The sequence below is a fragment of the Dermacentor andersoni genome, chromosome 5 (assembly GCF_023375885.2).
Source record: "Dermacentor andersoni chromosome 5, qqDerAnde1_hic_scaffold, whole genome shotgun sequence".
NCBI lineage: Eukaryota > Metazoa > Arthropoda > Arachnida > Ixodida > Ixodidae > Dermacentor > Dermacentor andersoni.
This window is the reverse complement of record NC_092818.1, coordinates 153,716,589-153,740,257: the sequence shown is the minus strand read 5'-3', so window position 1 is coordinate 153,740,257 and position 23,669 is coordinate 153,716,589. Positions and strand designations below refer to the sequence as shown.

General features: G+C 45.1%; 1 protein-coding gene across 8 annotated transcripts in view; it reads right to left on the bottom strand.

The window, feature by feature from the left end:
- Positions 1 to 23,669, bottom strand: part of Stat92E (Signal transducer and transcription activator Stat92E) — a 160,495-nt gene that overhangs the window by 59,578 nt on the left and 77,248 nt on the right. For all 8 annotated transcript variants that reach the window (XR_008612670.2, XM_050178929.3, XM_055071151.2 and 5 more), the window contains exon 17: positions 20,356 to 20,416. Coding sequence is in view for 7 of the 8 variants with exons in the window: in XM_050178929.3 (XP_050034886.1) it covers positions 20,356 to 20,416 (61 nt within the window). In the remaining variant the exon portion in view is untranslated. The remainder of the gene's footprint in view (positions 1 to 20,355; positions 20,417 to 23,669) is intronic.

Genomic DNA, 23,669 nt, shown 5'->3' with positions numbered 1-23,669 from the left:
GCTCAGCAGCCCAACACCATAGCCACTGAGCAAGCACGGCGGGTACTTATTAGGCATATCGGTGCTCATACTGTGACAGGAGATGGCGAGTGCATGCGCGTATAATTAAGGACTACATACTGTGTCCCGTGACAACTGCCCCTTCCCACGCTTGTTAAGCTTCACTGCGTGACACGACTGCATTGAGGTGAAGCTGGCTTTCAGGAACCAACATTATGCAACGCGTTGTGCTTTCCGAGCTTCGAAGCCAATCGCGAGGACCATAAAGGCGAAGTCGGTGCCATTGCTAGGCCTAGTGTTGCTGTCCTGTTAGCTGCGGCTGCCAGTGGGACTGCCAGCGAGAGCGCCAGTTCGAGGCAGTGAGGTAATCAAAATGGTGGCGGTGGTGCAGACCTGCGGTCACGGCAAAAAGTCCGGAACATCGGTCTGCGGAGGGTTCTTGCGCCCAAAATTTTAGACATTCTTAAACATTGACGCTACGAGTTACGTGGTGGTGCCGCGAAGCAGTTCCCAATTATCAGGCATTCGAAAAGCCGTTCGTTGTCTGCACACTGACAACTCCAGCTGACAACACGGCGTCAAAAACGATTCGTTATGATTCCTCTCTGTTACTTGAGCCACCATTACCGCGACTTTCATTCCCTTTCAATAAAATTGGATCATTCTCCCTTATAGAAGCACAAGGTCACCGAGTTTTCCCATAGTATTTCTACACTGTTCAAAATACCTGAGAATTCCCAGTTTTCCCAGTTGGTAGACACCCTGTATAACATTAATTTTTATCTTAAGGGAATTTGATACAATGGTTACAAGGATTTTGGAAAAGTAGTACTCGCATACTAGTGGTGCATAAGAGCCGTGCATAATACGTCAATTTTGTCCACTTTAGATGTAGTATTAGATACAATTTATAGTAATGCAGTACTATTTTTTATTGCTGAGTTAGAGTTGTAAACATGAGTTTTGTTTTCTGAAAGCGTGTAGTCTTCAAACCGTTTTTATAACAAAATCGACAGCCTAAATCAAGAATCCACTTCCAACAGGCAGACACTTGATAACAACTTTTTCTTTTAAATGCCACAAACCTGAGGAAATTTGGTTCAGTGGTTGCCAAGAAAAATGATTCATCCTTTCCCATGTATTTAGATAGGAGGCCCTGAGCTTCTAAAGCTTCCTCCGAAGGCATATAGTAACAAAACATGAAGGACCTCAATAAGTACAGTGCCAGCAACATCTAACGATGTGTGCAATGCACCCCAGAAAGTTCTGTCCACAGGCTTTCCAATCCCACACAAGCTTCGACATGAAGGTGAAACGTGTCTCCAGACAGTCACATAGCACAAGTAGACCGCCAGCAGGGGCACGAATGCATAAAGGTGCTTCTTAACATGCAGACCCAAAACTTACGATAGTGCATAAGTCGTTACACTTGCATGTGCAAACATTAAAGCAATCTTTAAAATTAAGAAGACAGAAGGATAATGCACATTTTCACTTTTCTCAGTTCTAAAATCTAGACGTGGCAGTGGCAGATTCATAACCTCAGAAGCTTGTAAGGCTTCTAAGTTTTCGCTAAAGGCACGCAGCCTCATTTGTCTACTGTGACCTTGGCTACTCTGGCATTTATTAAGAGGTGGCAATCAAATGGTAGAAGAGTGCCCGACTTCGACATGGTGGGAAAAGCACCTTTTGCTCCCGAAATGAAACAACACAACTGCTTCCCACAGCAGAACAATGGCCCTCCCTAGCTGCTACAGATTGTAATTCTGCATCCACTATATACAGAATGTCGCACTGGTTCAGGCATGACAGCATGTGCGGTTAGCTTGCACACGGGCCACGTGTTGGTGCTGCTACACGTGCAACTATGCAAGCATTTGTTTGGTGCATCCAAGGAATAACCTTTGGAAGGAGGACTTACATGCATGGCCTCAGACAAGAAATATACAAAATCTATAAAAAGAAAAAGAGAGAGAGAAAGAGAAGGAGGTTTTGTAGGACAACAGGTTGACATTAGTCGGCACGCAAAATGAAAAAGACAGCTGCCTGGGAACGGCTCAATTAAACGGGGGGAAAAAGAAAGAAGAGAGGGGGAGACAGTGACATCCATGCACAGACACTTTCCAAACAGGCTGAGGATACACACGGATGCCACAAGTACAGAAAGTGAAGAATTCGAAAGGGGCACTTTAGCTGCTAAACACCCAATTTCTCACTTGGTATTCTGAATGAGAAAAGTATGAGGCATCAAACTCCCGAATTGAGGCTTCTCACCAGTGCCTTGCTACTCATGCTTGATTGGCGAGACCTCCATGTATTAAGCGTAATTGTGAATTTTTTCCTTTGCCTCCTTGCAGAAAAGCCACAGGAAAGATCATTTCCCTGACAATTTCAAGTCTTTGCTGGAACAATCAAATAGCCTGTCAACTTGGTGAGCATCTGCAGTAAAGCTTTACACCCGTGCTCACATATGAAGAATGGTGCCTACCTCTCCAGGCGCTTCACATGTTACTGCATAGATCAGATCTTAGCAACCAGCACTGACAATTAGCCCACAACAAATATACCATTGGTGATTAACCCTTTGAGGGTCAATGACATAAATATATGGCGCTGCGAACAAGTCCGAAAATGGTCGATGCCGTATATTTACGGCGCCGTCTGTATGTTCAAAAAGCGCACCCTATTCCTACCCTTTTTTTTTGTCATGTGCTGCCACTATGTGGGACTACAGCAAATTTTTTTTCGCACACCTACCTCTCTCGGTTTTTGTTGCATGGCTTGTTTTAGCGCTAGTTCGCTCCCACGCGTCTATATAGCACCGCCCGTGCATTGGCAGCCGCGCTGACGGGTGGCGGTTCGGGTTTTGTTTTCGCGGGCTGTTTCAGCTTCTTGCACTTGCAAAACTGATGGCTATCTCGTTACTAATCGCTCAAAGGGCGACCACCTCTTTCTCGCTCGCTCAGTGCTCACAGGGGTGCGCATAGGAAGGATGCCGCCGTGCATGTGTTTGTGCTGCTTTTCTTTTTTTTTTTTGACACTCGCGAAAACTAATTGCCTCTGGTTGGCGATAAGATGAAGATTAGCAGAAGTTTGTCACATGTTTTGCTTTTTTGACGGGCACACAACCACACAGTTTTCTTGAGTGCGAGCACCTACGCAGTACAAGGATGTACGTATTAGGTATTAGTGTAAAAGCAGGAACATCTTAATCTTGCGAAATATTCTCGTGTGCACATTTTCAAGGCCTTGAACTATGTGTATAGAAATGCATCAAATTTTTCATTCTTATAAGTTAATTTCCTTTTTTAGTGCTGTTATTCATGAATGAAGAGTACATATATACCAACACAAAATATATTTCTCTCACTTTACGGTCACCCTAGAAAAATTGCGGTGAATTTTTTTCGAAATAAGTCCCTAAGAAGAACTGAAATCTGTAATAAAAAAAAAATCGACTCTGGGCGGTCGCATGTCAAAAAAATCGACCCTCAAAGGGTTAACAACTCCTGGACAGCTAAGAAATATAATAGTGTATGTCACATTACTGCATGAATTGATTCTTAAAGTGACCCCAAAGAGAATATATCAAGGGAGGACGAGAGTGCCCTTTTTAATTTGCTAGCATTAGGAGTGCCAAAGTAGAAAAAAGTGCATGTGTGTGTGTGTGTGTGTGTGTGTGTGTGTGTGTGTGTGTGTGTGTGTGTGTGTATATATATATATATATATATATATATATATATATATATATATATATATATATATATATATATATATATGGTGCACCTGACCGTGGTCTGCTCCGAACCACCATCAGTTGCACTTCCCTCATCGAAGAGGCAGAACATGTGTTGGGCGTCCGGAAAGTTGGTTATTGACTGTACACAGGCAACTCCTTCAGCCCAGTTATTTGTTATTTCGTTTTAAAATTATTCGTTATGATTTCTCTCTGTTACTTGGTTCCTTTTCAATAAAATTATAGCTAACTTTTCCTGATAGAAGCACAATTTCCCCGAGTTTTCCCTTAGTATTTCCGAACTATTCAATATTCCTGAGAATTCCCGGTTTTCCCGTTTGGTACACACCCTGCTTTCACAGTGCTTCTGCTCCTTCAATGCCTTGCACTGCGAATGCTACGGCGAAGCAGAGCGGATCCACAACACTCCGCCTACTCAACGTCACCATGGCCCGCAGTTAAATGTGAGTTTGGATGTTCCCATGGACGCTACTACTTCCAATTTTGGTGCCTTCGACACGCAAAATGTAAAGTCCCTCTATTCTAAAGCGCCTCTTTTACACAAACGGCATTGTCCTCGGCAAGCGGTAGTGCACTCAGCCAGTGGACTCATCGCAGCACCCTACAGCAGCTGCCGTATCCAAGCTATGTAGCAGACTGCAACCACATGCAACTGTAGTGCTTATGCGCAGCGTTTGCCTTGTGCATGACAGGGCTTTAGTGCATGCTCGTGCTCATATACCGTATCTACTCGCATAATGATCACACTTTCTTGTCAAAGAAATTGCCGCAAATTCAGGGGTGCGATTATTACACGGGTTAAATTTCCCGCGAAAAGAAAAACACTTTTTTCATACCGCATTTGCTGCGGGATGACAACAGGTCAACGAACAAGCGGCTGCCGCTGTAACAGTGCGGGACACCAAAACAAAAAATGGCAGCCGGCGGAGCAAGCCGAACACGTCGAACGTGATTGTTTTTCTTTTCGTGAGTACATTACGTGCATTGAAACAGTTTCTTCCGTATCAGTAATGAATAATATAGTTAATATCCCCAAGTCTGCGGCAATAACGCAGCCATGTCCACTTTGAGGGGACAGAAACAGAGATGGGCATACTTAGCTGCCAGTGACATAGAAACAAATGGCGGGTATCCTGGGGAAACTGCGGCATTTGTCTTCACTACTATCCTAATACGGCACGTTTCCGCTAAGGGTGGGTGAATATCTTAGCTGTGTTACAAGTGTCGGCGTATGAATAGGGTACACTTCTGACGTATCAGTATAAATGTGGCTACTATCGTTGATGCTTGCAATTCGTTGCCTACCCACGAGTGCAGACGAGAAGAATCGAAAGGCGCCTTTTTTGTTTCGTTGTTGACCACAACGATTATAAAGCCTACAAATAATAAAGCCAAGGCAAGTTTGGTTGTAGCTTTTTTTTTTTTTTTTTTTCATGGAAGTGTGGAAAGTGATGAAAGGAATAAAATGGGGCATCTGTTTAGGAATGTTTGGTGCGTGCAGACCACTTGGCATGTCTTGAAGAGTCGTTCGCGTAGCATTCGACAGCATTCGACAGATGGTAAGCGCGATCATCATTAGCTAGACTTGGCACATGATATTGCTGCGGCAAGTTCAGGATTTGACCATTACACGGGAAAGAAGAAAAAAAATTGCATTTTGGGAACAAAATTCAGGGGTGCGATCATTACGCGAGTGCGATCATTATGCAAGTAAATATGGTACTCATCTGGCGGTCCTATGTGGCGTGGACCAGTTTTGTCCTGCACCAGCTTGACTAACAGATAGTAGCCTCATGCAACCTGCACATTCTGAAGTGCTATAAATATCTATATACGAAGCGAAGTCTGCCAAGGCATCTAACCAAGAGTGACCAGGAGAGAGTGCGCACTAGCAGGCACGTGTGTGGTCTGACCTTAGTTTTTGTGTGGTTCAAGACTAGTTGAGTGTTCAAAACGAGTCAAAATTAACGAGCCCTGACAGCTACGGCACCCATAAGCAGGGTGGCCAAAGTTGAATTTCTATGAGGGCGGTCACAGCTGAGTGTGAGCAGATGATAGTCGGCTTCATCTGGAAGTACGAAATTATTATGGAAATTCGCAAGCAGGTTTTCGCTTGCTTTAGCCTGTTTATTGAACTCTGTCAATGCACACAGTAACAGTAGAAAGAAGTGCACTGATCCAAACAAACTTCTTGATTGATGTCAGCTACTGGCTAATAGCAGCCACGTATGGGGATTTTCTATATTACAGTGTCCAGAAAAGAATGAGGAGCAGGCTTCTGTTGAAAACAGAGCCTCTGAGAGAAAGGTGACATCATGCTCCACTTGCGAGCTCCATGCACCATGCACGACTGCAAAACTTGGGCAATGACGTTCACAGTAGCGTATGCTACCCGTGGACTATGTTTTTGTCTTTGTAACCAAGCCCGAGAGGTGGTTGAGGACCACTTTAAGGAAGTGCAGTGGCTACTAGGCCACCGCTAGGCCACGACAGCATACCACTAGGCCACGACTGCATTTGCCTCGTATGAGGAAGGTACTGGGCTCAAATCCTGGTGCCACCGGAAACCCACCGGTCTTAAAATGGGTAGAACTGTTCCCTGGCCTGGTGCTCAGCTACCCGTGGGGATACTCATCTCACAAGGGGGCTTTATGGTAATTTCTAGGCATGATTTCTGGGCACCCCTTGTCCGACAACAGACAGCCTTTGCTGCAGAGCATTTGCAGCTGTGAGAGGCAGAATAGATCGGCCACCGGGTACCCACCGGTAAAAAAGGTACAAGTGGCGTTCTTGGCCTCATGCTGAGTCATTATGGGACTTCAATGCTTGTGAAGCGGCATTTCCCCCAACCCAAAGGCTTCCCCACCTAATTGGTGCTTTGGGACGCCCCATGGAAAAATTGCTGCCTTGGAAGCAGCCCAGCCCCGCAGCCAAGCCCCATCTCCCTTCCCCTCCCCCCCTTACAGGCTCCTGACATTGCCCAAGTGACGTGCTAGAACTATCAGCGCCTCACGTGGCAAGCTAAGTCAACACTGGCACGGAGGGACTAGTTTGCTTGTGGTGCGCTAGCATCGAAACTGCATGCACTTCTTGCTTAGAGCAACAGAAATTGTACATACTTTGCTCTATGAATTCAAGCCAATAGCAAAATTATTTGCTTCCATCATTAGACAGCTTTAGTTATAGCGTGCACAACTATAGTGTACGCTATACGCTATAGTATAGCGTATGCTAAGCAGCGCACATTTTTTAGTTTTAGTTGGTCTGCGAGATCTTCGGATCTCAGACGCCATATGCCGTCGTTGTGGCTATCTCCCGACTGTAGCGACAGGTGGTGCTGACATCTCGAATGTTTCTTTCGTTAGACTTCGACTCATTTTAAATTAGAAGCGATCTCGAAAACACCACAAGGTTATCCATAATACTCTGTCGTCGAAGTGACCTGAGACTAAGCGAAAGCCGTTTACACAGTCATTTGCTACGAACAAAGTATTTTACAAAAGGAACGCCAAATTCAATTTGAAGCAAGCAGCTGGGACCGCCACCATGTTTCACGCAAACTCCGCAAACCACGCAATGGCGCTAATGCTAAATCTGAAAAATAGCGTGTGTACGCCATGCGCTATGGGTCGTTTAGCGTTCTGCGCATGCGCAGTGACGACCCGCTATTTTATAGCATACGCAGTAGTATAGCGTACGCTAAACTAAATCTGTCTACTGACAAATGTTGTATGCAGCAGGACAAGTTCTCGGCATGATAGAAGGTCTTATGTATGTGTGTGTGCTGGAGTAGTCGAACCCACGTATAACAATATCGGTTTTAACAATATATCAGTTATAACAGTGAGAAGATGCTGCACCATCAACTTTTGTATGTTTTCCATGGTGAAATAACCCACTTACTACAACGCCCCGATGCTGCATTATCGGTTTTAATGAAGTTTTGCGGCTGGGCGTCCATGTTGAAAGGTAGCGCAATGCGAAATCCTTGAAAAGAAAGAAAGAAAAAAAAAAGAGAAAACGAGAAATTCAAGCCGCTGCTGCATGCTCATTTTCCAGCCTTCTTCCTGCGCCTCTCTCCCGTCGCCCTTCCATCCACCTGGGCATGAATGGGCTGCGCCCATACCTCTACACCGCACCACCCTCTGAAAGACAAATGAACCGCGTCAAATGCTCTGCTCCCAGATAGCTTGCTGTCTTGTCATTCAGTGCAGTTCTGCAAACAGCTTAATCACTCACATTCGTTTTTGTTGGCTGCGTCAAAATTATTCCTGGCCACGTGGTTTCTCAGCCTCGTTTGACGCACCACCAAAACGGAAGATGGCTGATCTGCCCGCTAATCATTGGCAATGCACGACGTTGCCGGTGAAAAGAAAGAGCACGGCTATAGATTTGGAAACTAAGTGCTTCTAACCGATGAAGCAGTTATCGCGAATGTGCTTGTATCGGATGGCGATGGCAACGACAGCAGCGATGACGCCGTAGGGCAGTTTGCCTCAACGTTGTCCTCACAGGAGGCCTGGCAGATCATTGAGTCCCCCCCCCCCCGTCTCCAGGGCTTCGTTTTTCCAAGGAACCTTCCACTACATTACGTGGAGTACCTTGATGCCTTGAAGAAGGATATCGGCAAGCTTCGTGTAAAGCACGCAAGGCTGACGGACATAGGGTTTTCTTGTGCAAGCTAGTGAGAACCACGTGGCGAGATGCTTGTGGCAAACTCGCTTCAGCGTTTCTTCTGGATTTCCCAAGCTGACAGGCTGATGTGGCAACCTTGTCGCATTTTTTAGAAGGCCCCTTTTGGATATCCCTTGGCAGAGCTCGCATATCGCTTGCCACCGTGACCCCTCTTTGCAGTTGTTATAGCAGTGCCATTCTTTAACGCTGACAGCGGCAACTTGTTACACGCGATCGGAGCGCCCAGAAGCAGTTAAAAGAGTGAACACAATCAGCAGCCAGATAGAGGAAGGTGGTGGGGAGGGGCACTGGCCTCCCTGTCATTATAGTGTTTTCACAACAGCTCTGCCATCCCCTTATTTTGATTTTTTCATGCAACCTGGTTATAACAATTATCGTTTATGACAATGGAATTTTCGCGGCACTTCAATACTGTTATAAGTGGGTTCGACTGTAGTGACATTTGAAGCGATGGAAACACGCATAAAAGTGTTTCTTCGGACATCGACACGCCATATATGAAGGTATGCTTCGACATAGCAATTCAACAGAGTTTGCAAGCTTGGCTCGGCACTCCAGTAGCTTGCTCTTTCGTGGCACTGCTTTGACGCTCTTGCGAGCTCTCAATTTTCACTTACTTTAGCATGCTCAAAGTGATTAGCTGCTTTTCGAGCTAATGCACAGAGGTAATGATGAAGTGGGCCCTTTACACTCACGCCACTGAAATTTCAATGCATTTCAATGGATCACTGATACTGCAGCCACACTTTGAAGGAAGCGAAATGGAAAATTAAGATTTAAGGGCACGTTAAGGTAGACATAAATCTCGATTTTTGTAACATAGGCCACCTTACGGTGGACTTCTGGCGTATTATTACAGCACATTGCACTACTATTGCAAGCTGGTGAAAGGCATCAAGCTCACAAATGTAATTGAAAAATATGAATGGAATTAACTTGTCTCAAGTTACAAATGAGAGTGAATTGGTCCGGTTAGCCAAGCACCGCCCCTTCATGTGAACAGAACCTCCCAGGCGCATACCTTTGCCAGTTGCTGAAGTAACAGGAGCCTGTCCTGGCCACCAGCACTAGAGGAGATAGGCGATGAAGCCTATATATGAAACATCAGTGAGCGAATCGAGCGAGGCATCAGATTGCTTGGAGCAACGATATAGAGAAGACATGTACTTTGGGTTAATCTCAAATTACTGAGCAATTTTCTCACCGTAACATGGCGATGAGGATACCTTAACCAAATCTCTATAGACAGGCAAAAAAAGTTATGTAAATACCCAGCAACGCCAGTAGGAATGTCAACGTACGAGTATCGCAAACACAGCCACTGGTCATTTGAGGACTGAAAACTAAACAGGGCCGACGAGACGAAATGGAAGAGGCAAGGGTTGGCTCCCGTGTTTCAAAATTAAAAAAGCTTCATGCTGTTATTGAACACGCCAATACCATGCTGTGTCCCGACTGGTTTCAAAGCCACGAACTTAGAGGGTGCCTATACCCCGTCCGTCCCATAGTGTCGCTTCTGCTGCGACAGGTAGTGCGGCCCTCACCGGCAAAATCCACTGTCGAGAGCGTATATAGGATTTTGTTGTGCCCACAAGGATGACAGGATTTGCATGGTGCGGGCCCCATCCCTAGGACAACTCACCCATGAAGAAAATTTTAGTGTCAGGCGGGAGGATGTCTATGCCCATCTGGGTAACCAGTGGGTAACTGGTGGCAGCATGGTTTTGAACCCAAGTCCACCCACAGCTTATGATTTCATCTTTGACTGCTTATGACTGGTGCAACTACGACATTCTACAAAAAAGCACAGAACATGTTCTGAGAACCAGCAGTCATGCAGGATAGTTTTGCTGAGCCTTACGCACCATGCACCATACTGTTTTTCTTTTGCTTGGTCTGGAAAGGCGTAGCGTAGCGTAGCTGCGCTATTCTTTTCACAATGCGCTCTGCATTTGCTTTCATCTTTTGCTATGCTCGTTCACTCGGTTATGCCAAGGGACAATGTTCGCCAAGCCGATGTTTGCCATAAGAACGGCCGTCTAAGAGCTGCTCTCTAAAATATCACAAATGCAATAGCATTTGTGATATTAAAATGAATGCAATAGCAACACATTATAATATCACACAGAATCTAAGACTTGTTCGCAGCTGTAGTGGCAGTATGAATTGAAGTAAGTGTGAGCCGACTAAGTAAAAACGAGCTGTTGTGCTAGGGGTCCTCTGTTTGAATCCTGCCATCAGACAATTTCATCTAGGATTATTAATTAAAGTCAACATCTCTCTTAGTGATTTTACCACCACTCTTCCGTATCAGCTATATTTCAAACCTCTTTCCTGGGTTTTCCAGGGTCACACCAATAAAAATACGTTATCAGGTTTGAGCTCTCTTACTGTTTCACACGTTTAATATTTAAGTCTGGGAAGACGAAAACTTACGGGGGGACCCAGGTCTTTGGGACCGAAAATTCTCATTTTCAATTTTTATTTTCCGCATTCCTGACGTATTTCCGCACCTATCTCTAAAATTTGGTTTACAGAATACCACGTAGTTCTTCCGTTATAGTGATCTAAAGATGCGAATCCACAAGCGTTGCCCTTTAAATCGGGAACAAATCGCGCCCGATTTATGTCGCGCATAACTCAATAACTACATGCTCGGCCAGCACCATTTTGGTATCATTCAAAAGCTGACATTTCTGGCTTTCTTTATTCGTCGGTCGGCAACACTGCTGGCGCTGCGGTTACGAAACAAAACAAAAAGAAAAAAGAAAAACAGAAAAGGTAATTCTCAGCGCACGCTATTATTGGCCAGTTTGAGCATGTGACCAAGATGGCGAGTCATTATTGGCTCCAAGGACCACGACCTCTCAAATGATGAAAACAGCCACCATTTTGTCTTAGTCTCGTGACTGCGACGCTGGATATGCTCAAAGTCCGACAAAGTTTTGTTCCCTGAATCGTTATGGGCGGAAACATACGAGGCGCAATAAACTTCCGAAAGCAATTCCATCCTCACAGTCAGCACAGGATACCCGGCGGTTTGCCGATGAAGTCATACCACCACCAAACGTAGACGCCTCAACTGATGTGCCGGATCACGCATATCCACACGCCAGTTGCACTTGGGTAAGAATTAAACACAGCTGTCATAACTGAAGAGCAAGTGGATAAGATAAGAGCACATGAGAAAGCTACGCTTGACAAAATTGCATCTACAACGGCCCCAGAGCAAAAGATTCGGCATTTTGTTGAAGACCCGACTGCTGATAGTGCAACAGCCTCAGCCGCGAAGCCCGCTACTCCGTACATTGTCGTCGAACTTAAAGCAGTGAACAATCTTCTTGGCATTTTCTCATGCAATACTTGCGATGGTTCTGCGTAGCTGGTGCGGAGCAATCAGGATTACGGTCTCGCTACTAAAGTGACTGTGGTTTGCGAGATCTGCAGTGAAGTTGCGTCGGGATGGAGCTCGCGGGGAATTGAGGGCCCGAAAATGTGTACTCCTTTTGAAGTGAACGTACTCGCAGTGCATGCTACGTCGTCGACCGGCAATGACCAAACAGCCATGAATTATACCTAGTGCCTACAGATGACTTTTGGTGCCGTTTTTTCAAACTTTCTTTCAATATATGAGTTGTGAAATGTTTTTGCTCCTTTCTCAAAACCACAATTTTGATGATGATGCCGTATTGGAGGTGCATTATCTCTGCTTGTACTTGTGCTATCACTGTAATTCTTTTTTTTTCCAGAAAGGCAAAGCTGTGTAGAGTGCAAATATGCAAAATGACTTTGTTGCATTTATTTAAAATTTTTTTTAATGTTTCTTTCTTTAGCAGTTAGATGGATTTCTCGCACTGGTGTTTGCAATGTTCTCATTTGATATAAAATTGGTTTAGAACACGATACTTGCTTATTTGCATTCTTCGTTAGTTCCACATCATTTCCATATGTCGATATTTATTTTGTCATGTATAGTTGTATAGAAGATAGCTCACCTCCAAGCAAATTATGCAATAAAGCTGACTTTCATGAATTTCTGGAATGTTATTTACTCTGCAAGAAAACTGGATGTATATTTAAAGCTAGCACATTGAAATACATGAACTCTGCAAGTTTCATCAAAATCGACAAAGAATTTAAAAAAGAAAGTTTTCAGGCACAGGTTCCCCCTTAAGATAAAAGGCATGCACTGCTGTTTTGTTTCGTGACATTTGTTTGTGGGCTGCCATTCTCAAAATTCTGAGGATTAATTTTGTCAAGAATGTAAGACCTAGTACGAGCAACTTCAGTGACAGAATGGTATGGCAATATAAGCTGCAGACAGCGCTAGTCCTATAGCATGGTGTGGCATACAGCATACATACACCTAAATATATACAGAACCTCACGGCAACGCCGACAGCAAAAATTCACCTATAGTGTCCATATTTATTTATTTATTTATTTATTTACTTATTTATTTATTTATTTATTTTCAATACTGCCAGTCTCTTTATCGAGACCATAGCAGGTCGGCATATTGTTACAATGTAAGCATTGATACAGCATTTTTTCATAGAACATGTGTATACAAAGTACAATAAACTAGATATGCTACATGTAGCTACGCAGTACAGCCTGGAAAAATACAAATCAAATACAAAAAAAAAACCACCGCTTCATGCATTTAATTAGTGAAGTCAACTGTAACGATAAAAAAATTTTATAAATACAATAAATTGTGAGACAATACAATCTTGTGAAATATAAATGCAACACAACTATTTACAACCTAACAGTGTATAACTTAATACAATCTAACATAACATAAAAGATAGATCTAAACAATGTAAAAAAACAAATTTGATAAGACTAAAGATTTTTTAGCAGTTATTCCATACTCTTTTCTATCGTTGCTGAAAATTGATGGCGATTCTATATCAGCTATTGTTGACTCGAGGTGGTTCCACTCCCTAACAGCAGTAGGGAAAAAAGAGTATCTAAATGTGTCCGTTTTACAAGGGCACTCAACTAACATTTTAACGCGACAGCGTTAAGGAGCTGGTGTCGCAGAAAAGCCGGTGTCGTCGGTGTTGGCCCTGAGCAAAAAATCCCAGAAGGCAATTCATAAAGAAAAACAACTTGCAAGATGGGCTGGGTGGGAATCGAACCAGGGTCTCTGGAGTGTGAGACGGAGCCGCTACTGCTCAGCCATGAGTTCGATGGTTTAAAGCGGGACAAAAGTGCCTCTAGTGAATGCGGTGTTGCCTTATTAACGTGCTGTAGAAAGTTATACTGCGGTGTATATCGGTAATTATGAGCACGTAAATTACAGAAGTCGCAGTTAAACGAGTAGCGAAGTAAGTTTCCACTACATTTCTTCTGCGCTTGGCGCACACGCAGAGCCGTCTTGCGGCAAACACACTATGTACGACGCTGCCCGACAGGTGGCACGCCACTCGCCCGCTTCTCTCCTTCGTCTCATTTGAGCGCATTGGGGCCGTGCGGGGACGGGTGCAAGGATGCCCCAATACCCTTGCGTTTAATAAGTTTTCTCGCTCTCTCCCCTTCCAACTTCCAGCGTGCGTCACTCAAACCCTCGTGTTTAGGCGACGCGGCTCCTCTTTCCGCTCACAGCGCGATTGCTAGGTGCAGCGTTTGATTTGCGACGCCTCTGACGTGATCGCTGCGCCGTAGCGTGTCTGGTGGGAAAGCGTCCCCTGCGATGTGTACTGTGCTGCTGGTGAGGAGTCATGCGTCTGCGTGGTGCTCCCAAGCGAGATAGAGGACGGGAGCGACGTGAGTGCGATAACGCTATCGCGTTCTACTCTTGAAGGCAAAGCTTAAGCGTCCTCCAATTTTTTTTATCATGCTTATGGCGTGAAATACGGGACGTAGAGAAAGTAATGTATTTTGAAGAATTTATGTTAAAGCGGTTGTGCAACAGGTTGTGTATGAATTTTAGCCGAGCTTGCTTTGCGCTGTTTACCAGTGTGTCCATTCCGAATGAAGCCAGGAGTTCTGTGGGCGAGTCAGTGGGTTTGTACTTGTGAATAAACCGTATTGCTTTCCTTTGAACTTTTTCCACTTCCGTTATGGTAGTCTTTATGTGAGGGAACCAAACCATGTTGGCGTATGCTAGTACTGGCTGCACAAAAGTTCTATAGCATAGCAGTTTGATATGACTGGGAGCAGATTTAAGGGCCTTTTAAGGAAAAAAGCTTATGTGTGGCTGCTGAAGTGATGTCAGCAATGTGCTTGTTCCACTTCAAGTCAGATGCTAGAGTCAGTCTTAGATACTTGTGTTGCTGAACATTAGTTAGGGGTGTACCATTGAGAAAGTAGGGGAATCCTGACTTAATCTTCTTTGTTGTTACTACCACTGTCACTGATTTCTTGATGTTAATAGACATTTGCCATTGTTCACACCAGGCATTTATCTCGTTAAGGCATCTGTTCAAAGTAAGGTGATCTTCATAACTTCTTATTTCTTTATATATAATACAATCATCTGCAAAAAGCTTTATGCTGCATGCTATGTTAGTGACGATATCTAGTAAGGGCCCCAAGACCGAGCCCTGGGGAACGCCAGGTGTGACAGGATATACAGTGAAAGCTCGTTAATTCGACTTCCATTAATTCGGAATATTCTATAATTCGACCTTCGCGCCTGGTCCCTACAATTATATATAGGAGTCTATGGGACGAAACTCTCGTTAATTCGGACGGATTCCAGCCCACCTCGGATAATTCGGACGATTTCAGGCAGCCACCGGGGCTCAAAAACGAAAATACGGCAAACGCAGCACAAAAGTGATACCCAAACCAACGCCTCGTTGCCCAAATGCAGCATCGCCATTGACATCAAGTGGCTGAAACTTGGCCAATCCAATCCAATTGGCTTGACTTGTGGCTGGATGGGTGCTTTTCCTTGTTTTTGCATGTGTTGGCGTTATCGACGGGGCCATTTTGTCGCTTTGTTGCTGTTGGTGCGCTACATCCTTGCACGCTGTTTTGCCGAGGACCACTGGATTTAGCGCAGCTCAGTTATTGAACTTTATTGGTGCTTTTCTGTTGTGCGCCCGTGTCACTGCATTCTCCGCTGATGGCAACGCCGGCGAAGCGGCCGAAATACGAGGCGAAGGACTTGGCTACCAAGGTGGAAATATTGCGAGCCCTGAAGGACGGACTCTCTCGACAAGAAGCCATGAAGAAGTACGACGTGAAAATAAGTACCTTGAGCATGTATGTGAAAAATGAAGAACAGATTCTTCAGGCGTTCGAAAGTGAGAAGTTTCGAGCGTCACGAAAGCGTCTGCGAACAGCAGCTCATCCAGAGTTGGAAGAGGCTTTGCTTCGGTGGGTGGTCGACTCGCGTAATGCAAATCTCCCATTGAGTAGACCCCTCATCATGGCGCAAGCCGAGAGGTTTGCACTGATGATGCATATCGATGCATTCAAGGCATCGGAAGGGTGGTGTGCACGCTTCAGAGAGCGACATGGCCTCGTTTTTAAGACTGCGTGCGGCGAAAGAGGCGCAACAACTGGAAGAACGCTCAGCTGCTCGAACACATCGCCACCTACGATCCAAATGACATATTTAATGCTGATGAAACAGCCCTTTTCTTTAAGGCTTTGCCAGACAAGACTGTGACCATGAAAGGAGATCCGTGCATCGGTGGCAAAAGATCCAAGGAACGCATCACCATTCTTTCAGCCGCCAACATGACAGGAACAGAGAGCTTGCCGCTTGTCGTCATTGGAAAGGCACAAAAGCCACGGTGCTTTAAGAACATGCCTGCTCTTCCGGTGGAATACCGAGCGAATAAAAAGGCCTGGATGACGTCGGAAATTTTTCCTGGCTGGATGCAGAAGTTAGACCGACAGTTTTCCACAAAGAACCGCAAAGTGTTAATGGTGCTGGACAATTGTAGCGTGCATAACAGTGTCACCGGACTGGACAACATAGAAGTTGTTTTCTTGCCGCCCAACACAACATCGGCCCTCCAACTGATGGACCAAGGCATAATTCAGTATGTCAAGACCAAATACCGCAGGCGCGTGCTGGAACAGATGCTCCTGTGCCATGAAGTCGGCAAGCAGTACGACGTGAATCTTTTGAGCGCGGTCAACATTGTTGCCTACGTTTGGCACAACACGCCCGCGCACGTCGTCGCCAACTGTTTTAGACACAGTGGCTTCGTTGTGCGTGAGCCTGGCGATGATGCAGTGGCCGAAGTGTCGCTAGATGACAATGGAGATGACTGCGAGGATTTTGGAGGAGTTCTGCCGGATGCGGTGACACTCGCTGATTACGTCGGCATTGATGACGGCGTTGTTACAGCCGGCTCGCTTACCAAAGAAGAAATTGTCAGGGACGTGCTGCACGGCGAAGATTCTGAGGAGGAAGAGGAGCCGCGAGAGGAGCAGCCTCGGCCCCCTCGCATTGTGAAGGAAGCTGCGGAGGCCCTTGCTGTGTTGGAAGAATTTTGTTGGGACACTGCAGACATCATGCGAGCTGCTAAGCACCTGGAAGGACTTCGTAAAATAGTATCCGCGTGGGTTTCTGCTCGAAAGCAGACGAGCATCCTCGATTACTTTGCGCAGTAAAGGTTTGTTGATGAAAGTCGTGCATTTATTGTTTTTGTTGTCCACTCGATAATTCGGACATTCGGTTAATTCGGACATAACTTACGGTCCCTAGAAGTCCAAATTAACGAGCTTTTACTGTAATTGCTTTTGAAATAATACAACTTCTCACTGCCATTTTTTTTAGATATGTCAGTTGTGATACGCAGTTAAACCTCGATATAACAAAGTCGGTAAAATCGGCAATTTACTTCGTTATATCGAAATTTCGTTGTATTGAAATTCAACCTTTTATGCAAATAAGTACAGTGGCTGATCAATTTTAAACAGAGAGGGGCTGCAGAATTTTCCGAATTATTGGGCAATCGAAAAAAAGCAAATTTGAATGAGAAAACAATTCACTTTGATAAATTTGGGAGTCAGCGATGAATGGTGCAATCATCAAGTGAGATGTGTTCATGTTGGCTTGTGCGTGCGTGACACCATGCTTGTTAATTTAGTTAGTATGCCTATGTTTATAAGTATATACAGTTGATAAAACTACTATCCTTACTTCATATAGCTGAAAGAGCAAAATTCTGCAACAACTGCATTAGGTTAGTTCTCTGAAATATCTTCTAGCTGCATCGCTGGAGCCATTACCATAGCACCACATAACCATTGCTAGAGGTAGTAGCGTATGGACTACAGTCGAACCCACTTATAACGATCTATCAGTTATAACGACCACATTTCAGTGCACTTACGACTTTCCAACCCTGCCTACTGAAACTGCTTCCAGATACATAACGAAACTTTTTAAATCACCACTGTTACACCGAATGCTTCGAACCCGGTCACAATAAAATGAGGACGCAAGCGAAGCACCAAAGCACTGAAGTGCGACCAAACTGGGCACACGTAAGAGGCCCACGACAGCGCACGCTCCGCTCCAGTCCAACTGTGATGATGACACATCCTTTGAGCGAACAAATGCCATGTGCGGATTTCGGAAGGTCACTCACTTTCAGGCATGCCTCCAAGGAGGAGGAGGAGGAGGCATCCAGCATAAACAACATGGTGCGTTGGCCGGTGTGATTTTGGATGCCATAACGGTGGCACTCTCGTTTTTGCAAAATTGTCGGGGCGGCACCATGTGCAATACACCAATTTCAATGATTTGGAACAACTATGTCCTTCCACCATGGGAACAATGGCCACTCAAGCATTCCTGTTGTTAGCGCCGATATTCACGCTGCCCAAGTTGGCATGCTGCCGCCACACTGTTGCGAAGGGTCAGCGGGTACTATGCCGTTGTCATATCACGGTTCAGCGATGCTCCTATTAAGCATTGCAAATAACTGACGTTTTACTTTTCAAACATTGCATTTTTGTTTCACTTGTAGCGGCATAGATAACGTAATTTTAAGGCTCAAGCATGAATGATGCATCGAGACCACAATTTTCAAGAATTTCGCAGATTGGCGGCATGTCACAGTAGCCACCCGCCAACTAGAATGTATTGATCTCTTATGCTGAAGACAGCTATTTCCCGCTGGTAGTAAAATATACTACAAGCCCACGAATCAAAAATGGTGGCTGCGCTTGCAGTTTGGAAATTACAGGTGATCAGAACCGGGCGTCGTTTCAAGACAGCTATATGTCACCGTATCTCGTTCTTTAGATAGACATTTGTAATGGAAATTTACAGCTAGGCACGGGAATGCCCCGGAAACAAAAATGACACTGAAAATCTTGTTTTCGAACCAAAGTGCTACCGAATTGTAGCTGCTGACGCCAGCTTCAGTGTGGTTAATATTTGAGAATATTTAAGGACGAGACCATATATAATGAACTACAGATATAACGAACACTTTTCGCAGAACTATCAAGTTTATTATAAACGGGTTCGACTATACATTGTGGGGACGCGCGACTCTCACGCGTCCCCTGATATGTTGTTTTCCCACATAGCTCCCGTCTCCTGCAATCCGGCTTCGCCGCGTGGCCTGCGCATGCCCGCGGCAGTCGGTCTGGTTGAGGCGCAGTACGAGAGATGGCGTGAGTGTTGCGCTGCTAATGCCGTCTCACGGCAGGGTTACTTGGGGGCGCAGGGCAGAGCACGCTTCCTCTTTGGCTGCGGGTTGGCGAACGTCGCGGACGTGCCACGCGTGCGCTGATCCATGCTTCTGCGAGACCGTCTCGCATGGCCTCCTTCGAATGCGCCACCGTTCAAGTGACCGTACACGCGAACGACCAGGCGTTTATTCTAGCATGGGGCGAACATATTCGCTCGTTATCCGGTCGCGGTGAGTCGGACTTCTAGATTTGTCGCACGCCCATCGGCATGTTTTGTGGATAGCAACTCGGCTAGCAGGCAGTGATCTATGAAAGGTGCAATATATGCCCATGTGATTGTTTGCACTACTGTGTTCTCGTTCCTGTGTCCCAAGAGCACGGGAGGAGAACCCCACAACATATGGAGAACAACTGGCCTCATGCCAGCAATTTCTTATGTAGTAGCATCCATGCACCAATTAGGTGAAGAATGCTTTCCAATGGGGATACTTTCTAAACACTGAACGCCTGTAATAACCATTGGCCAGGTTTGTGCAGTGCTTGGCCGGTGTAACTAAAACTATTCTGGTCTGTTTTTATTCCAAATCGGCCATTAGCCCTTCGTGATGGGTCAAAATGGCTCAGGCTCTGCTCATGTGGGTGTAGCACCCATCCATATGGGGTGGACCCGAACCATTCTGACCTATCACGGAGGGCTAATGGCGGATTTGGAATAAAAACAGATTGAAATGGTTTTGCATTATACTGGCCCTTATAACACGAGGTCCCACAAAGGTGCTTTAGTCATGGCTATGACAGGCTGTCTGGCCTTGGAATCCAGAGATGAACATCAAAAAATGTCTGCAGAATTGCTACTTTCATGTTGCGAACACCAGTAGTACAAGTGGTCGCACACTAGACTGAGCGACATGTTTACCAACTAGAAAAATTATTAGGTTTCTGTTGGCACCGGGATTCACACCCAGTACTTTCTACACAAAAGGTACATGCTCTGCCACTGGGACACAGATTTATGGAATTGCACAGACTGAAACAAATAAATGCAAACTGACCCTAGTGACCCTACTCTGTATAACTTCTGCATGGAAACCACCCATTGCCAAGTGCACACAGAACTATGTGCACAGCACAATATGCTGAAATATAGCAAACCAACAAACCCAATTGAATCTGATTACAGCACTAACCAATTAATCAAAATGTTAATGTACAATAAAATTGCCAAACCAATGTAACAATTAAGGGACATAAAACAAATGAACCATATTACTACTCACCCTGGTATTTGAGTGACAAGGACTGGCTTGACATAGCCATTGCTGATGGCAGGCTGGGTGTCTGAGGAAGAAAAAAAAATTGAACTGCTCTGAAACTACATCCAATATGGCAGCAAAAAGGGATGTATAATGCTAAAGCAAGTACTTAAAAAGACTTTCAAAGCATTGACAAAGCATTTACAAAAACTAAAGCAACACTCTTTCACAGCTTCAAATCGAAGCATGGTGCTCAATGAACAAGCAAAATTATCTTTTTAGTGCACGTAAATAATTGAACATGAAAAAATATGCAAATACAGTATACGTGTTGCAATCTATGCGAAGTGAAGTTTTAGTAAAGAAGCTAATTAAATACTTTACAAGTAACGGTGATGCGTTACATTCGTCCTATGGAACATGCAATGTCATGCCAAGTTTATGTCTAGCTAGAAGAAAGGCACCATTTTTATTCTCGTCTAATTTTCATGTTTATGCAATACATTGCTCAAAAGCTATGCTGAAATGCAAACTCCAAATCAGGCGGATGCACAGTGCGAGACATCTGTGCAATGACGTCGCAAGGATGAAGGCAACGTATGATGCTTGCCAAGGGAAGAATGGCAATGACAGTTGTATGCACAGAAAAGTATGACTTGCACCAATCAACATTTAGGGATTCTGTACCACTTGTGTCACAGTGGCTCATGACCATTTTTGAGGATTTGAGGCCAATGATGGGCACACTTTCTGTGGCACAACCTGAATGGCTAAACTAAAGAAAATAAAGTAAATCAAAGAAGCAGGTAAATATTGCTATGCCTGCTCTATGCAGATAACAAAGACAACAATAGGAGATTTAGTACACTCTATCTTGTAGCGTGGACAATCTGAAGATGAATATGGCAATGCTAAGTTAGCTATGAAGTATCAAGAGTAAATCCAGCATCACCTCAGCAACTCGGTGAAACATGTTTTCCATCATTGTTTTTCATTTTTCCAACCATAGACCACTGCACATCCCACCTTTCTTCATTCAGAATGTCCTCTGGAAGATCGTACGCCTGTAGTGTGGCAAACTCAGCTTCGAGAGCATCTAAAGCGTCTTGAGCAGATTCAGTGGAATCTCGGGGCAGCAGCTGAGGGAAACTCTGAATAAAGAACTCGAGCGCGAGTTTCTTAAATATTCTCGAATATTCTCGAATAAAGACTCGAGCACGATGCCTGTGAAATAAATTTCAGGTCGGCCACTTCTGCATTTTTCAGAGTTGCGTTTTAGATTTGCGCCCACATCTATAATGCTTCGCCTCATCGCATTTCGGAAACATTCTCTGCAGAAGAGGCCCAACATGGTCACTGACACTAAGGGGTAGGTTGTGTTCGACGCGGAATCCCATAAACAGGCACTCCACACGTATGACACTGCCGTTGCAGTTGTTCCGGAGAAAGTTCACTATGTTGTCTTGCTGCTTAGTAGTGCGAACACAGCTTTGATGCTTCGCCGTGGAAACGTGCAGTTTCAAGTCGCCTTTGCCACCGTGAGACACGCCGACGTCGCATCCACACATTGTACAAAATGCAAAATGTTCTTTTCTTAATGTCAAAAAGCACGGAAATTCAGAAGTGCAAGATCACAAAAATTTCTGCAAACACCTTTTCTTGGGCTTTGATAGTGGCGTGGCATCTAGCACACGAGGATTCTAATTTCACACGGTGCACCGCACACACACGGCCTAGCCAACACTAATCATACACACAAGCAGCAGCAACAATGCACCATGTAGGAAGGCATGCATGAAATGCAAGAGCTACATCGGCTCTGGCTTTGGTTGGCTTACTAGGCACCGTAGTCGGCTGCTTAGTCGATGATACCGATGGTGCTAGCGCTGGCAATTATGATGTGGCTGTAGATTCCGCGGTGCTGGTTTCAGTTTCGCAAAAACCATTATTGCGCGTACAGAGACTACTTTTCGGGAGATATAAGACAGTGATCGTACAATCGGAAAGTTCAGTAAAAAATCGGGAGTCTCCCGGGCAAATTGGGACGGTTGGCAGGTATGGATGTCACCTCAATGTGCAAGATTCTGAGGAGCACTCTCAACGCCATTTTGAAGCATAAGAGGGAGATTAGGGCTAAAGCAGACAAACGACCCGGTGCCCCGACTGTGGGGCTGACACATAGGCACAGCCGTGTACAAGTGGTTCATCTGAAACTGCTTCAGACATTCCGGCTTCCGCAAGCCCGGTGATGACTCTGAAATTTATGACGAGTGCAACGAAGCCATTGCCGGTGTTGCCGAAGTTTGGATCGAGCTGTCATAATTTCCAGAAGCCATTCAAGGATCAATGGTCGATGCGTTTGTGATTGCGGATAATGGTGTCGTGCCCATGGGAGAGCCCGAAAACGAAGACATTGCCAACATCATACCGAGCACATGTGAAAGCGGGCACAATGAGGAAAGCAACGACGATGCTTTGCCCACATCCTCCGAGGTCACTGGTACACTGTCACTAGTACAGTGCTTCTGTGTGAATGTGGAAGTTTGCAGTCTCAGCTGCCCCGACCTTTAGACAATGTGGAGAAGGGCGTGCTGTTGCAGCAGCAAAGTTGCCCAAGCAGAAGAATACAGGACTACTTCATGCGAAACTAAGCTAGTTTCATCAATAAAGTGCTTTTATGACATCCAATGCTTTAGCAGACTTATATCGAATTATGCATTATATCAAACTGATTTATTGCGAGTTCGATGTAACCTGGTTCGACTGTACTTCCCCACAGTATGCAAGACTTGCCTTGCAAACACTACCAAGTGAATAAAAATGTGGCAGTTTCGTCCAAAGGGCGAAGCATTGACAGCAATAGTACGGTTTCATGTTTTGCTTGAACTCTTCGGGCGGCGTTTTCCCTACGTACGGTTGTGAAATTTTGGCACAATGCAGCACGCAAGGCAACGGCTGTTGGGCAGAAGAAAGAGTGCCCTGACCGCTACCAGGAATCTCAAAATGCTGGCGTGATGAGGAGCATCACCAGTGGCTTCGCAGGCATCAAACCTCAATATTGCCAGAGGTGAGGCCAATGGAAAAGTGTTGGCATTAGTCAGCACCCAGTGAAATATCAAATGTCAGCTTGACATTTACTGTCCGTTCCGCTCAAACCAGTCCGTACACACAGCAGCTCAGCAGGAACGATACTGTGCTTGTAGTGTGCATCCGCACAATGGTCATGCCATGCAGCTGCCCTGGCTCGACCACCAAGGCAATTAAGCAGGGTGTTGTTGCATCTATTTCGCCTCATTATTTTTGCAACCAAGCACACTCCGCCTGTCTGAGAACCCTAC